Source organism: Myotis nattereri (assembly GCF_964212035.1).
Source record: "Myotis nattereri genome assembly, chromosome: 16".
Lineage (NCBI taxonomy): Eukaryota > Metazoa > Chordata > Mammalia > Chiroptera > Vespertilionidae > Myotis > Myotis nattereri.
The window spans coordinates 17,729,571-17,742,817 of NC_138091.1; the positions used below are offsets into that span (position 1 = coordinate 17,729,571).

The 13,247-nt window shown below is 55.4% G+C and overlaps 1 protein-coding gene across 1 annotated transcript; it reads right to left on the reverse strand.

The window, feature by feature from the left end:
• Positions 1-1,969: 1,969 nt before the first annotated feature.
• Positions 1,970-5,089, reverse strand: LOC308531813 (phosphofurin acidic cluster sorting protein 2-like; the record flags this gene model as incomplete). The annotated part of the gene is made up of 1 exon (XM_081108923.1): positions 1,970-5,089. Exon 1 carries the CDS (start codon positions 5,063-5,065, stop codon positions 1,970-1,972), a length of 3,096 nt encoding a protein of 1,031 aa, XP_080965049.1. The 5' UTR covers positions 5,066-5,089.
• Positions 5,090-13,247: the final 8,158 nt, after the last annotated feature.

The following is a 13,247-nucleotide window of genomic DNA, read 5'->3' on the forward strand; positions in this document are numbered from 1 at the left end:
CCTCCCATACCTGCCCAGCGAAATGTCAACTCCATCAGGACAGGGACGGCTGGTGTCCACTCTGTTCATGTCACTCATTAGCACACAGAGGGTGTTCCAGGAATAGCTGACCAATGAGTGAAAAAATGAACTCTGTCTCCATCCTTGGCTTCCCAAGGCCCTCCTATCACCTCAAACTTTGGCTCCTGCACCTACGTTCTGCCTAACTCACTAGCCCCCCTGTGGGTTCTTCGACTCCCACTGAAACTCAACTCCCTCAGGGCTGGGTACACTTACCAAGCTGGCCCTGAGGAGGTTCTACCAAGTTAGTGAGCATGATCTCTGATTAGGGGTGCAGGCAGACTTGGATTAGGATTGGACGACCATGAATTTTCTGAGAGGCTGACTCACCACTGAGCTCCCACTGCTCTCCCACACCATCCGAATCCACATGCACAGCTCTCTGACTCTTGTCCTTTTTCTAGGAGGAGCCCTCAGACCTCTGTCCTCTTGCAGAAATCCCACCATGTGTGGGATACAGGGTTCTGCCAGAACCTTTAATTCACAGTCCCAATTCTCCCCTCATGGCTCTGATCCAAAACCGACTCACGTTTTCTGCTGGAACAGAGGTTCACCTTCCTCTTCACAACACGGGAAGATGCAGCCATAGGGAGAGGAGGCCCGGAGGATGTCACATCGGCTGTCCTGTGGACACTCCGAGCCTGTGCAGCCTAGTGTGACTGAATCGCTCCCGACTAGAGGGAAGCTCTGCAGTACAGGCTTGGGGTCTGCTCGGTGCACTGGATCATGGTCAGTGCCTAGAGACGTGTCTGTACCTGGAAGACTCTGATATATTTGCTGAGTGAATGAGCCCAAACCTGACCCATCACAGATAGTTGGGTGACCCTGGGCCCCACTGCTCACCCCTGGGGTTTCTGCTCTGGCTTCAGCCAGGACAGGGACCCATAACAGAACCTCCAGTCTCTTTATGACATGAGAAAAGAGCTTAGCCCTGGGCCCTGAAAGAATCACTGATGAGGAAGAAAAAGGACCAATTAGTACAACCACAGCCCCTGCTGCGGACCTATCCCCTGTCCAGGCACCCAGAGAAAGCTTTAGGGGAGCACCCTACAGGTCCCTACAAAAACCCTATGAGGCTGCTCCTTGATTCTCCTCATGTCCTTAGAAACAAGCACTCAGAGGGACGCAGTGATCTGAGAGTTCACACCCTGTCCTGGCTGAAGCAAGGGGCCACATGACCACAGTGCTGGGGAGGGGCAGGCTGCTCACCTTGTAAATAGTTGGTACAGCTGTTGGGTGGCAGCGAACGTTCTGTGATAACCTGAAGAGGTAGGGACGAAGGTGGGTCGCTGCCCAGCGAGGAGGGCACTGGTTTCTCCAGACCGTGTGCCTGTGTGATCTGCACCGTACAGCTCTTTTCTGTTATTTCGCCCTGTGAGATGTGAGTTCACTGGGAACCATAGTGGGTGGTGCTGGGGCCACTGGGTTGGTTGGCAGCTGGGGTCCAAGGCTGGGCTGGCTGGCCCCCGTGTTGTGCTCCGGATGCCCCAATGGGAGGCCAGCCCTTTGTCTCTGGCCGCTCAGCTCTGAGTGTGGGCACAGGCTGGTGCCGGCTCCCAGGGTTAAGCAGGGCCCTGGTTACCAGGAAGGGCAGGTCTCCAAGGCCAGAAGCCTTCTCACTGACAGTGCTGGGGGTCCTGAGGCCAAAACACACCTTCCATGATGCTCCATCTCAACTATGATCTCCTGACCTCCCACCTGCCGGAGTGTTCTGGTTATTGAACAGAGCATTTGGGGTTCTCAGTGAAGGCAACCCCTTAGGTTCCAGGCTGTGAGCCCATTCAAACTCAAAAGAGTTTCTCTGTGTTTCCAGGGTCTGTGTCTATAGTAAACTGAACTGTTTGCAGAAAAGCAGCTGGGTCCTCCGGGCTTGGCCCAGGCAGAGTGAAGGGCAGGGGGAGGGGCGGGGCTAGAAGGTGGAATTGTTGTGTTCGAAGATGCAGACGGGGAAGTGCTTGATGTGGGAGGACCACTGGGCTGCCAGCTGGAAGAACGTCACGTCGTTCCACTCCACGCCGTCAATGAGGACCCGCTGCCTGTGCTCCTGGTTCTGGGCTGAGCAGACCAAGCGGCCGATGCCCTGGATGCACTGGCTGTTGGACTCCAAGTCCGTGCCCTTGTCTTTCTTGGGCAAAAACATCTCCTTCTTTTTCTCCTCCTTGGTGATCACAGTCATGGCCATTGTGGGCGTGGCTGCAGCCTCGCCGCTGCTGGGCAGCCTGCTGACCTGGAGAGACCGGAAGGTGCACCGGAGTGTGTTTTTGGTGGCAGGCAGGTCTTCCTTCTCCCCGCTCCTCTTCCTGTTTGTGGGCTGGATTGCCGTCCAGTAATCCACCTGCAGCTCCATCAGCTCAGCACCCCCACTCTGGCCGGGGGAGGACACGCCCCCACTCACTGACGACAAGGAAATGAGCTTGTGTGTGGCCTCCCTGGCGGTGGACAGAAGCACATTGGAGCATGACGGGACAGCTTCAGCTGAGTCTCCTGACGTGGTTGAAATTGGCTCCACTCTTCCCACTTTCACTGTCCCCACAAAGGGAAGGAACTTCTGCGAGGACAGCTCGTCCGGGCTCTTCGGCTCAGAGATGAGCATGGCCTCTGCGATGGGCAGCTGGAGGACACAGTTGGCCCCTGTGAGGTACTCTCTGATTTTCAACACAATGTTCTGCACCGCATCCTGGGCCTCCAGGTGGTAGAACAGTTCCCACCAGGCCAGGTCCTGTAAGAGTTTGTGGTAGCGGCAATCCACGGAGCCCAGGTACCTGGCCAAGGGGTGGGAACCCAGCGGGAGGACCAGGAAGCGCATGTAGCCCAGCCAGTCCGGGGCCTTGTGGGACAGCTGCTGCACAAAGACCCGCAGCACGGTGCTGAAGTAGTGCTGGTCCCCCGCCACCGCGATCTTCACTGGCATGGTGGCCTCGGTACTGCAGTTGCGGTATCTTTGTATCCAGGAGATGATGGAGCTGAAGGCCTCCTGGACATCCACCATGGAGCCGGTGCACACGACGGGCAGCGTGTGCTGCTGCAGGACGTCCGACAGGCATTGCCCCTGCCTGTCGGAGGTGTTGATGAGGATGATGTTCTTGGGCAGATAGTCGTTGGAGATGAGGCTGAGGTTCAGTTGGTCAAACACAGTCTGACTGGGGACCTGCAGTTGGCTCTGTGGGGCTGGGCAGCGCTCCTTGATCAGGCTGTTGGCCGACTCATTCAGGGACCTGCTCCAGCCCCGGCGGGCGGGCTGCTTCCCCTTGGAGCTGCTGGAAGGGATGACCAGAGACTCGGTCTTGGTGGTGCGCCTCGTAGTGAGCATGTCCTGGGCAGAGGTCCCTGCCTCCGGGCTGTCCCCAGGCTGTGCCGGCTGCTCCCCAGGGTTGGGCATGCTGTGGGCCACCCAGTCGGAGCCACTGTCGCTTGAAAGGCTTTCACAGTATAATCTGGGCCTGTGGGTCCTGAGGACTCTGTCCTCCTCCTCCATATCTGGGCTAGACAGGCTTTCAGAATATGACATGAGCTCAGGCATGGGAGGGGTTGGGAGACGGTCATCATCCTCCATGTCTGAGCCACTGTCCATGGGGCACACCACGTTCTGAAACAGAAAGGCCAGGTCCTTGTCCACATCGGGGACTTCCTCCTCAGACTGCTGCTCCGAGTCCAGGACCTCCAGCGTCATTTGGTACCTGTGCAGCCACCCTGCGACTCTCTGCTGGTAGTTCTGTTGCTTCATGGTGGACCTCCTCGTTCCTATCGGTTTCTCCAGGTCCAAGTCATCCTCGTCCAGGTCATGCCTGTAGGCGGCACTGTAGCCGACCTCCAGCTCAGAGCAGACGATCTCAGACTGTCCCTCAGAGAAGTTATGCGTGGCCTCCGCCTCGGGGCTGGCCAGCATGGCGTTGTCCAGGTGGTTGACGGTCTGGCTTGATTGGGAGATGATCCAGCTCTTGACCGCCTTGGTGGGTGGGGTGCTGTAGGCTATCGAGTCAGAGGCACTGCCACTGAACAGCTTGCCGCCCGGGCCCTGGGTCTTCCCGGGCATGTCGGCCAGCTGAGGAGGCTCCTTCTGGCTCCGGGCACTGTGTAAGCTCCTCGCCTCCGTCTGCCAGCTGGAGTGTGCCAGGCCTTCAAAGTATTGTCTGGTCTTGGGCGTGGTGTTGCTGAGGATGCTGCTATCATCCTCCATGTCTGTGCCACTGTCGCTGGGATTCTTAAGGGTGTCATAGAGAAGGTCCAGGTCCTCCTCCACCTCAGGGACATGCTCCTTAGGTTCCTGATCCGAGTCCAGGACCTCTTCTGACATGTTGGATCTGGGAAGCGGTGCCAGGACTTTCTGCTTCAAGTTTTGTTGCATGCATCGCTGCTGCTTCTTGGGCTGCCCCAGGTCAAAGTCAGCTTCTTCCAGGTCCTGCCTGTGTGTGAGATTGTAGCTGGCGTCCAGCTCAGTGAAGCTTTCAGATTTCCCCTCCATGTCACTATCCATGGACTTGGCCTTGGGGCTGGCCTGCATGCTGCCATCCTCGTCGTCGATGGGCTGACTGGACAGGGATGAGATCCAGATCTCAGCCACCGTGATGGAGGACCCCTGGATCCTGCTGCTGAGGCTCAGCACCTGGCCACCCTCAGGTGGTCGCTGCATCAGCTCAGCCATGTGGACGGCCCCTGTGGCCAGTGTCCTGTAGCCCAGGATGGTCCGGTTGTGATTGCGCTTCCTCTGCTGCAGCATGATCTGCAGCTTGTTGCCTCCTCTCTTGAGGAAGTGGAGGTACTCCAGGGAGAAGGTCAGCGCCAGGTCAGTCTCCACTGGCCCGCTGCTGGGCAGCACAATCTCATGGGATCTCAAGATGCCCTTGGCGCCCTGCATCTGCACTGCTATCACCAAGGAGACGAGCTCCTTCTCCAGCTCCTTCAAGACCACCAGCTTCTTTAAAGTGCAGCTGCACAATCTGGGCACGCAGCTAGGTCTGGAGCAGTCCACCTCCCAGGTAGAGAAGAAAGTCATGGGCACTGGCATGTTGAGCACAGTGGGCGGGGGGGCCAGGCCCGCAGGTGGCGAGGAAGCTGCAGCTGCTTCCAGCGAACAGGTACTTGCTGGTTCCTCCCCCTGTGGTGGGACAGAGGAGGGACATGATTGGTGGCAAGAGGTGGGGCACAGGTGATCGAAGGAGAGAGTAAAAGACAAATAGTCACACGCTCATCTGTGACTTGCACAGGAGAGGCCTGCATGGTGGCCTTTCAAACCCAGAGACCTAAATTAACCACAAAGTTAGCCTGAAATTAAAACTGGTTCCCTAAACGCAGTTTATGGTGTGTAGTCATGTGCTAGGCCAGTGTCTTCCCTGACAAAGGTCAGTCTTTACCTTAACGGAGCCTGTCTGTTGTCTTTTGGCATCTGTGATAACATACCTTTGGAATGCTAAAGGAATTTTCCTTTTTCTCCTCACCTGGGAGCACAGGCACTGCTCTGTGCTCTGCAGAGACCACAAAGCTGCTCATTGCTATTGAGTTCATTGCTCACTATCCTGTGTGCACCTGTATGAGAGCGGTATGTGTCTCTCGTGTTACTTTTTATCTAATCCCAGAGATTTCCCTGCTTTGCTTTCTCCTGCCTCCCTAAGCAACGGATTTCATGTGACCCACATACATCTCCACTGTTGATTGTATGTGTAAAAGCAGGTGCAGTACTGCCATTCTTGGAGCACTACCTCAATACAGTGAGATTTTGTTTTCCTGCCACTGTTGACAGTTGGGCTCCAATAAACTCACAAGAATTCTGCACAGGGTTGAATGCTGCCTACTGTTAAGTCGGAGAGAGCCCAGGATCAGATACATGCAGACATGACAAGATAATGGACTTCCCCTGGAATTTCTCACAGATCAAGGTGCCAGACACAGATACTAGCTTCTTCTCCCTGAATTCACATACCCCCACACAGATAAGAACTTCGTCCTGAATATTCCGCCCATCCCCTGCAGCAGAGAATTCCTCAGCTCATGTCCCCGCCCCTCACCCAACCCCCTCACCCAACCGCAGTATAAAAAAAGCGCCCCCCTCCCTGTTGGCGTGAATCCAGGTGCCCTGTCCTTGGGGTACGTGGGTCTCCCGGGGACGCAGAATAAACCTTTTCCTTTCCTTTCTTTTCTGATTCACTGGACTCTATTTCTTGCGCCGCCTCCTGAGCCACCTAACCTCACATTTGGTGCCTTGAAACCCGGGTGGCGCGAGCACTCCCTTTGGCCTCCCTCCACGCTCTGGGTGCCCGCCTCTCCCTCCTCGTGGCTCTGGACCCATCAGGACCTCATCTCTTCAGCTCAGCAACTTTTCCCAGTTTGGCAGCATCAGCGGTGAGTCCCGCCCCGCCCCGTGTCGGTCCCATGTGGCCGCCTGCCGGCATCTCTGTCCGTAAAACGTGGCCACGTCAGAGATTGCCTCTCCGGACCCTTCCAGGAAGGCTCCTCCGGACCTGGGGGGGGGGTAGCAGGGACGCCTCTACCCCGCCCACGGTCCCTCCGTCCCTCCGTAGCGTGGGTTAAACTGCTGGGACGCCAGCCTTTAGCCCCGCTACAGGCCACGGGTATATTGCACGGGGAATCCAAATTCCAAACCTGACCTGAGCACACCTCTAGGGTGCCTGCTCGCTGATCTGGCTAAATACGGAGCCTGCCCCGGACCTGCGTCCTCAGTATGAAAACGGGACCCTGACTTTACCGTCACACCGACCTCCGTAATTTCTGCCAGCGAACTGGGAAATTTGCCCAAGTCTCTCTCTCTCAGTCTCTCTAACAGTCTCTCTCTCTCTCCATCTCTCTGCGTTCCCCGTCCCTCCCCCAAAGTTCCTTCTGCCATCTCTCCTCGCTCCGCCCTTCCTCCTCCCTCCGGGCTGTCCCTGCGCAGTGCCGCTCCCCGCACCGCTGAGCCCGCGGTGTGTGTGGTGCATGTGGGGGTGAGTTCATGTGCTGTGTGTGGGACGCGGCGACGGCACCGCCATCGTCTCCGCGTCCCCTCACCCCCTCCACCGGAGAACTCCCCAAATTCCCCCGGCGTAAGCCGCCGCTCTCCCACCGGCCTTGTGCCCCTGTCCGTCCACACTCTCCCCTCCTCCCTCCCTGCTGGACTCTCCTCCAGCCACGCCTTCCATCGACCCACTGGCCCCGCCTCCCCTCTTCCCCCCGCCCCACCGCTGCGGAAAACTCAAACCGCCTTTCACAACCCCATGTCCCTGCATGCCCCCTCCGCCGCCGCGCAGTTGGTCTGTCCGCGCAACCCCGCACCCGCTAACGCCAAGTCCCGTGCCGCTCCTGCCTGCTTTCCCAGTCGGTGCACACATGCGTCCGTATGCTCTACCTTCCTTCTGTCCTTCCTCCTCCGTTCTGCCCCTGGGAGGTTGCAGCTTTTAAACTGAACTGCCAATACCTCTCCCAGGCCCACCCAGGCCACCTCTCCCGCGCTCTCCCCTTCCCTTGCAGCCTTCCTTAGTAACCCGTACCCCACGCAGTGCCCTCTGTAAGGTCTAACCGCCGGCCTTCCTCTGTGCGCTCCACTGAAACTTTGCCCCCATTACTGCCAGCACTTTAGTTCACAGGTGGCCGGCCAGTTCCCTTTGCGAGAGGTTGCAGCTGTGCTCTCTTCAGACCCTCTTAACGAGAAGCTTCCTTCTCCCCTAGAGCCCAAATCCTAAGAACGTCAGTTCCAAAACAGCCTCTTCCATTTCTGCGCCCATTCTACCCCTGCCATAGTCCCGTCCAGGAACTGAGGGCATAGTCTGAATCTATGCCCCCCACTCTCTAACCCGACCTTTAAGGTCTTTATTGGTCCTCAGACCCAGGTCCGAGATCGAGTGAAAAATGGCCTTGAAGGTTCTTAATGCCCTGGAGGAGCAGGCACAGTCAGAATGGGAGGCCTGCCTTCCACAGGAGGTGGACCTGCAGACACGCCTGAGTTGTTTGTGGCCCTGAGGTTGACGGCAGCCGCCATGGCCCTAAGGGGGCTGTGAGCGGTGGGGGTGCAACGAAAGGAACGCCACCGGAGAATGCTTCAAATGCGGAAATGAAGGCCACTGGGCAATGCAGTGCCCCTGGCCCCAAGCTCCGACCAAGCCCTGCCCGGCATGCGGTCAAAATGGTCACTGGAAGAGTGACTGTCCCTGGAAAAGTGGCGGGCCCCTTACGCCTCCGCGTGGGGGGACCACCCTTGCAGTCCAGGATCCACCCGCTGGCCATGTTGGAACTGGCTGAAGACTGAAGAAGCCCAGCCTCCATGACTCCAATCCCCTCGCTGAGCCTCGGGTCACAATGAAGGTAGTAGGTCACCTTCCCGGTTGACACGGGGGCTGCCTTCTCTGTCCTGCCCTCCTTTTTAGGGCCCCTTTATCCTTCCAAGATCTCTGACATGGGTATTGACGGCAAATCCACCTGCCCTCTGGCCACTGGACCCCTTCCCTGCCTCCTTGATGATAGCATGCCCCATGCCCCTGTTAGGATGAGACATCCTCACCATCCTAGTGGCCACTCTGCAGTCACTCTGAGCCCTTCAGCTTCCCTGCTCCTCCCACTCCTGGCCCCCTCCCTTTACAGGGACACCGATCCTCCACTGCCATGCGTCCCGTTATGGGGCCCAGTTGTCCCTGACCACAGTAGCCTAGCTCAGTCTTCGCCATGAACGCCTTTTCTCCTTCTCTCCGCCACGACTGTCCCCTCCTCTGAACTGAAAACTGCTCTGACCTTGCCCCATCCCCCTCCACCCTCCCCAAAGGAAAAAATGCGGCAGTTTTAAAATCCAAGCGGCTAGAGGCCTGGGAACAGGCTGCGCGACCTGCTCCCTCCCTCCCCGCCTTTTCTCCAGCCTCCAGGTCCCTGGCTTCCACTGCTCCTTCCATTTTCCCTTGGATAACAGCGCATTCTAACGTTTTCTCCCACTTTCGCTGCAATACCTACCTCTCTCAGGCTCACCGAGTGCCTCCCACCATCCCCGAAGAAGATTCGGTGACACCATCCAGGACCGGATGACCCATCATTCCTCACAGGCTCTTACCTGGCAAGGCACCCTCCAATTTTGCTCAGGTTTTTCATATTTTCAGGTGAAACAGACACGGAATGATGAGGGAATCATCAATTCTACTGTCTGGATGGGAAATCCTCTAGTGTCACTCTCTATTTACGAACCCTGGACCTACTCCTATGCCCACCCTCATCAACACAACTTTCCACCTACTCTCCAACATCAATCCCTCCTCCTCTACATCCTGCTGGATTTCTGTCACTGGCTTGAACCCTCATCATAGCCACTCAATTCCAACCTATTGAACCATCTAACTAAACTCTCTAGAATTCGCAGCTCCTGGCCGGACCTCCTGCCAATGGCCCTGACCAAACTCCAGCTACACCAAGAAGCCCCACTTTCTTGAGCCCTTTTGGCTCTTCTTGCTCAACCACCGTCTTCTTACTGATCCCCCTCCCCTGGGTACGTATCTCCCATATCTGTCTTTAACCAGGCAATTGCTCCGAGAACACGAGAACAGGTTTCTGCCCAAGCCAGAGCCGGCCGACCAGGACTCCCAAGTCCAGCCCTTCACCCTGGTGACTCTGTCCTCCTTAAGAACCTACAACCACGATCCTTGGAGCCTAGGTGGATGGGACTTCACACTGTAATCCTCACAGTCTCCACCGCGGCCAAGCTGCTTGGTGACCCCAGCTTGACGACCTGTCCTGGCACCACCTCTCCAGACTCAAGAGGAACCCGGAGCAGCATGACATCTATAAATGTGAGGTGTTGGGCCCCACTAAGGTCTGCCTTAACCGCCCTCCCCTCCTCCTTCCTTCTCCTCCCTGCCGTGTGCAACCTACACCCACCCCCACCTGCTTATGTGTGGAGGTTCAAGGTCCGTGAAACCCACCACCAGAACAGCAAACAAGTCACCTGGCAGCGGAACCCAGACAGATGTAATCAAGATGTCAGCACCTATGGGGTTGCCACGGGAGAGACTGTCATACCACACCACAGCCAGTCTCACCAAGGCCAGCCCAGGTACCTTCTTTTGGTGCAACGGCACCTTAAGGAACTGCATGAACTCCTCTGACCCCGGGCCTTGCTTCGTGGTCACAGTAGTTCCCCAACTAACCTTGTATGGAGAGTCGGAGCTCACTGGTTGCTCCCTCCATCCCATCCCTGGACCTGCCGGGCTGCCTTCCCCCCTGTCATGTTAGGGGTGAGTATCGCTGCCTCAGTAGGCTTCACTGGGGGGCCCTCGGGAACAGTCTGGTCACTGCTCAGGACTTTAATGACAAGCTCCAGTTAGCCCTGGAGTCTACTACCGCCTCTTTTTAGCCTCCCTACAGTGACAAGTGACTTCAGTAGCCCAAGTAGCCCTGCAGAAGCAGCTCGCCTCAGACCTTCTGACTGCAGAAAAAGGAGGAACCTGCATATTCCTTAAGGAAGAATGCTGTTACTACATCGAGTCCGGAGTACTGGAGCAAAACAAAACGTACAGACCCTGACTAAGCTGAGTGAAGAACTACATGCAGGACACTTCCAGGACAACTCTCCTTCCGGCTGCTTCCAAAGCCCCTTAGCCACCTGGGTCCTACCCATGATAGGGCCCCTGATTCTCATCTGTGTCTTTTTTCTCCTAGCCCCCTGCCTCCTCAAGTTCATCCACTCCCGGATCGCGGAGATGTCACGAGTGACTGTGAATCAGCTCCTGCTCCATTCCTACGCTTGGCTCCCCTCCGACCTGCCTCTGCCAAACCCTGGCCTTTAACTGCCCCCCTCTTCGCCGCCCGTGGTCAGCTGGAAGCAGCCAGAACGAGTCGCTGTCCCTTATCACCAAAAGGCCGGGATGTTAGGTCGGAGAGAGCCCAGGATCAGATACATGCAGACATGACAAGATAATGGACTTCCCCTGGAATTTCTCACAGAGCAAGGTGCCAGACACAGATACTAGCTTCTTCTCCCTGAATTTGTGAGACCCCCCAAGAGGGACCCTCACTCTGTCCCATAGATTGACGGCGACCCCAATCATCCGCAGGAGACGTCACTTGATGTAAACTGCAAGAGGCTTTATTCCAGCGCGCTGGGGCTCAACTTGTACTCATGCAGGAGCAGAGGAGTTGGGCGCCCAGCAAGGGGTCTTTCAGCTATTTATATGCAAAAATCATACATTAGGGAGGGGTTGCATGCAGGAGGGTAAGAAGAGAACAAAGAAGTTCCAAAGGGTCTGTTTGTGTCTTGATAGGGATAGGACATTCCTGCCTGGTGTTTTTACAACCTGTTTATCTTAAGGTTGATTGAAGCCTGGTTTACTCAGCCTGCCCTTTGTTGGGGCTATCTCCTGAAACAGCCTTGGGGAGGGCGTCATTCTCTCTGTTCCTATCTCTAGTGGGGGAAGCCTAGGGAGTTGAGATAAAACAGTCAGCTAGGCCTGGCAGCTGGGCCTGTGCAGTTTGTAACATTCTTTCAAATTCACATACCCCCACACAGATAAGAACTTCGTCCTGAATATTCCGCCCATCCCCTGCAGCAGAGAATTCCTCAGCTCATGTCCCCGCCCCTCACCCAACCGCAGTATAAAAAAAGCGCCCCCCTCCCTGTTGGCGTGAATCCACGTGCCCTGTCCTTGGGGTACTTGGGTCTCCCGGGGACGCAGAATAAACCTTTTCCTTTCCTTTCTTTTCTGATTCACTGGACTCTATTTCTTGCGCCGCCTCCTGAGCCACCTAACCTCACACCTACATTGCTATTTACTTGGCTGACTGCGGCAGGCTTCCAAAGCTCGCACAGGACCGCCCTGCAGACCCAGACCGGTGCTGGGATCCAGCAAAGGGCCCGTTGGGCCACCACTTCCCTGCCTGCCAGGTGCATTTGGCTACGTTGTCTCTTGAATCCAGAGCCTTCCTCTGCTTGTGATAGAGGGTTCGACTTTAGTTAAGCTGTATTTTTAAATCCCCAAGGTGGAACTAAGGTTACGGGTTGACAGAATCAAGGCTAAGGAGAGACCAGAGGAAACATGGGCGGCTGGTTTCTGACTCTGGGTTTTCATTCGGATTTGCTTTCTGAGAGTCTGAGCAAAACACCTTCACTGTCTAAGTGAGAGCTGAACTTGCTCAGCTCCGAAGGGACACATCCTCCTTCTGACCTGAATCTTGGCTGTTCTTAAGCAACTAAGAATCTTTGTGCAGGTGTCAGAGGTCATTCCTCATGCCAAGCAGGAGCCCCATAGGGAAATTCCAACTCAACTGTAATTCACCTGACTGGCTCCTCCGGGGGAGAGCCCATAAGGTTTGGTCCACCAGCGTTCCTAGCCCTTCCTGTGGTTTTTATTTTTTTTTATTTATTTATCCTCACTCGAGTATATTTTCTCCATGGGTTTAGAGAGAGAGGAAGGGAGGGGGAGATACAGAGAGAGAGAATGAGAGAGACATAGATTGGTTGCCTCCCCCAGGCGCTCCAGTAAGGGCCAGGGATCAAGCTGCAGCCGAGGTACATGCCCTTCACCTTGAATCAAACCCAGGACCTCTCAGGGCCTGCATTCTACCTATGGAACCAAACTGGCTAGCGGCCTTCAGGTCGCTTTAGTTAACTGGGAGAGAAGCCGAGACACATAAGAGGGGTGTGTGCATAATGGAGCTCAACCCAGAGCAGCACACTTCGACCCACTCCATAACATCCCTAGAAAACTTGCTCAGATTCTGCAAATATAAAATAACAACCATAACAATAAAGACAAACACACCTATAATTAACGTGGGAAGTTGTGCCCCCAGGGCTGGGACCTCACAGACTCTAGCCCTCATTAACTCCTGATAGGAAGCCTTTTCTTGCAAGTGCTTTACAGAAATGGGAAGATTTAACTTTAAAATATCAACTGAAAAATGGACAAGAAAAATAAATTCTTTGCAGGGAAAAAAAGAAAACTAGAAATATGCTGGCCCCAAAATGAAAATGACTGAATAGGAAGCATATCTTGATTTGGAAATTAGAAGCTTCTAAGGAGAAGCACAGAATATTCTTTTAAAAAATAAATTAATGAGAAATTGTAGAGACTATCTCTGAACTCTCCTGAAGTGAATAAATGCTAACACCCCATTCTCCCCCTCTGTAGCACATCCACTACATCTTTTGCTCTCTGAGCTTCCTTGTCCAGACGTGTTCTTTCCCTTCCCTTCTTCCTTCCCCTTCTGTCTCCTCCACTGCCCCTCCC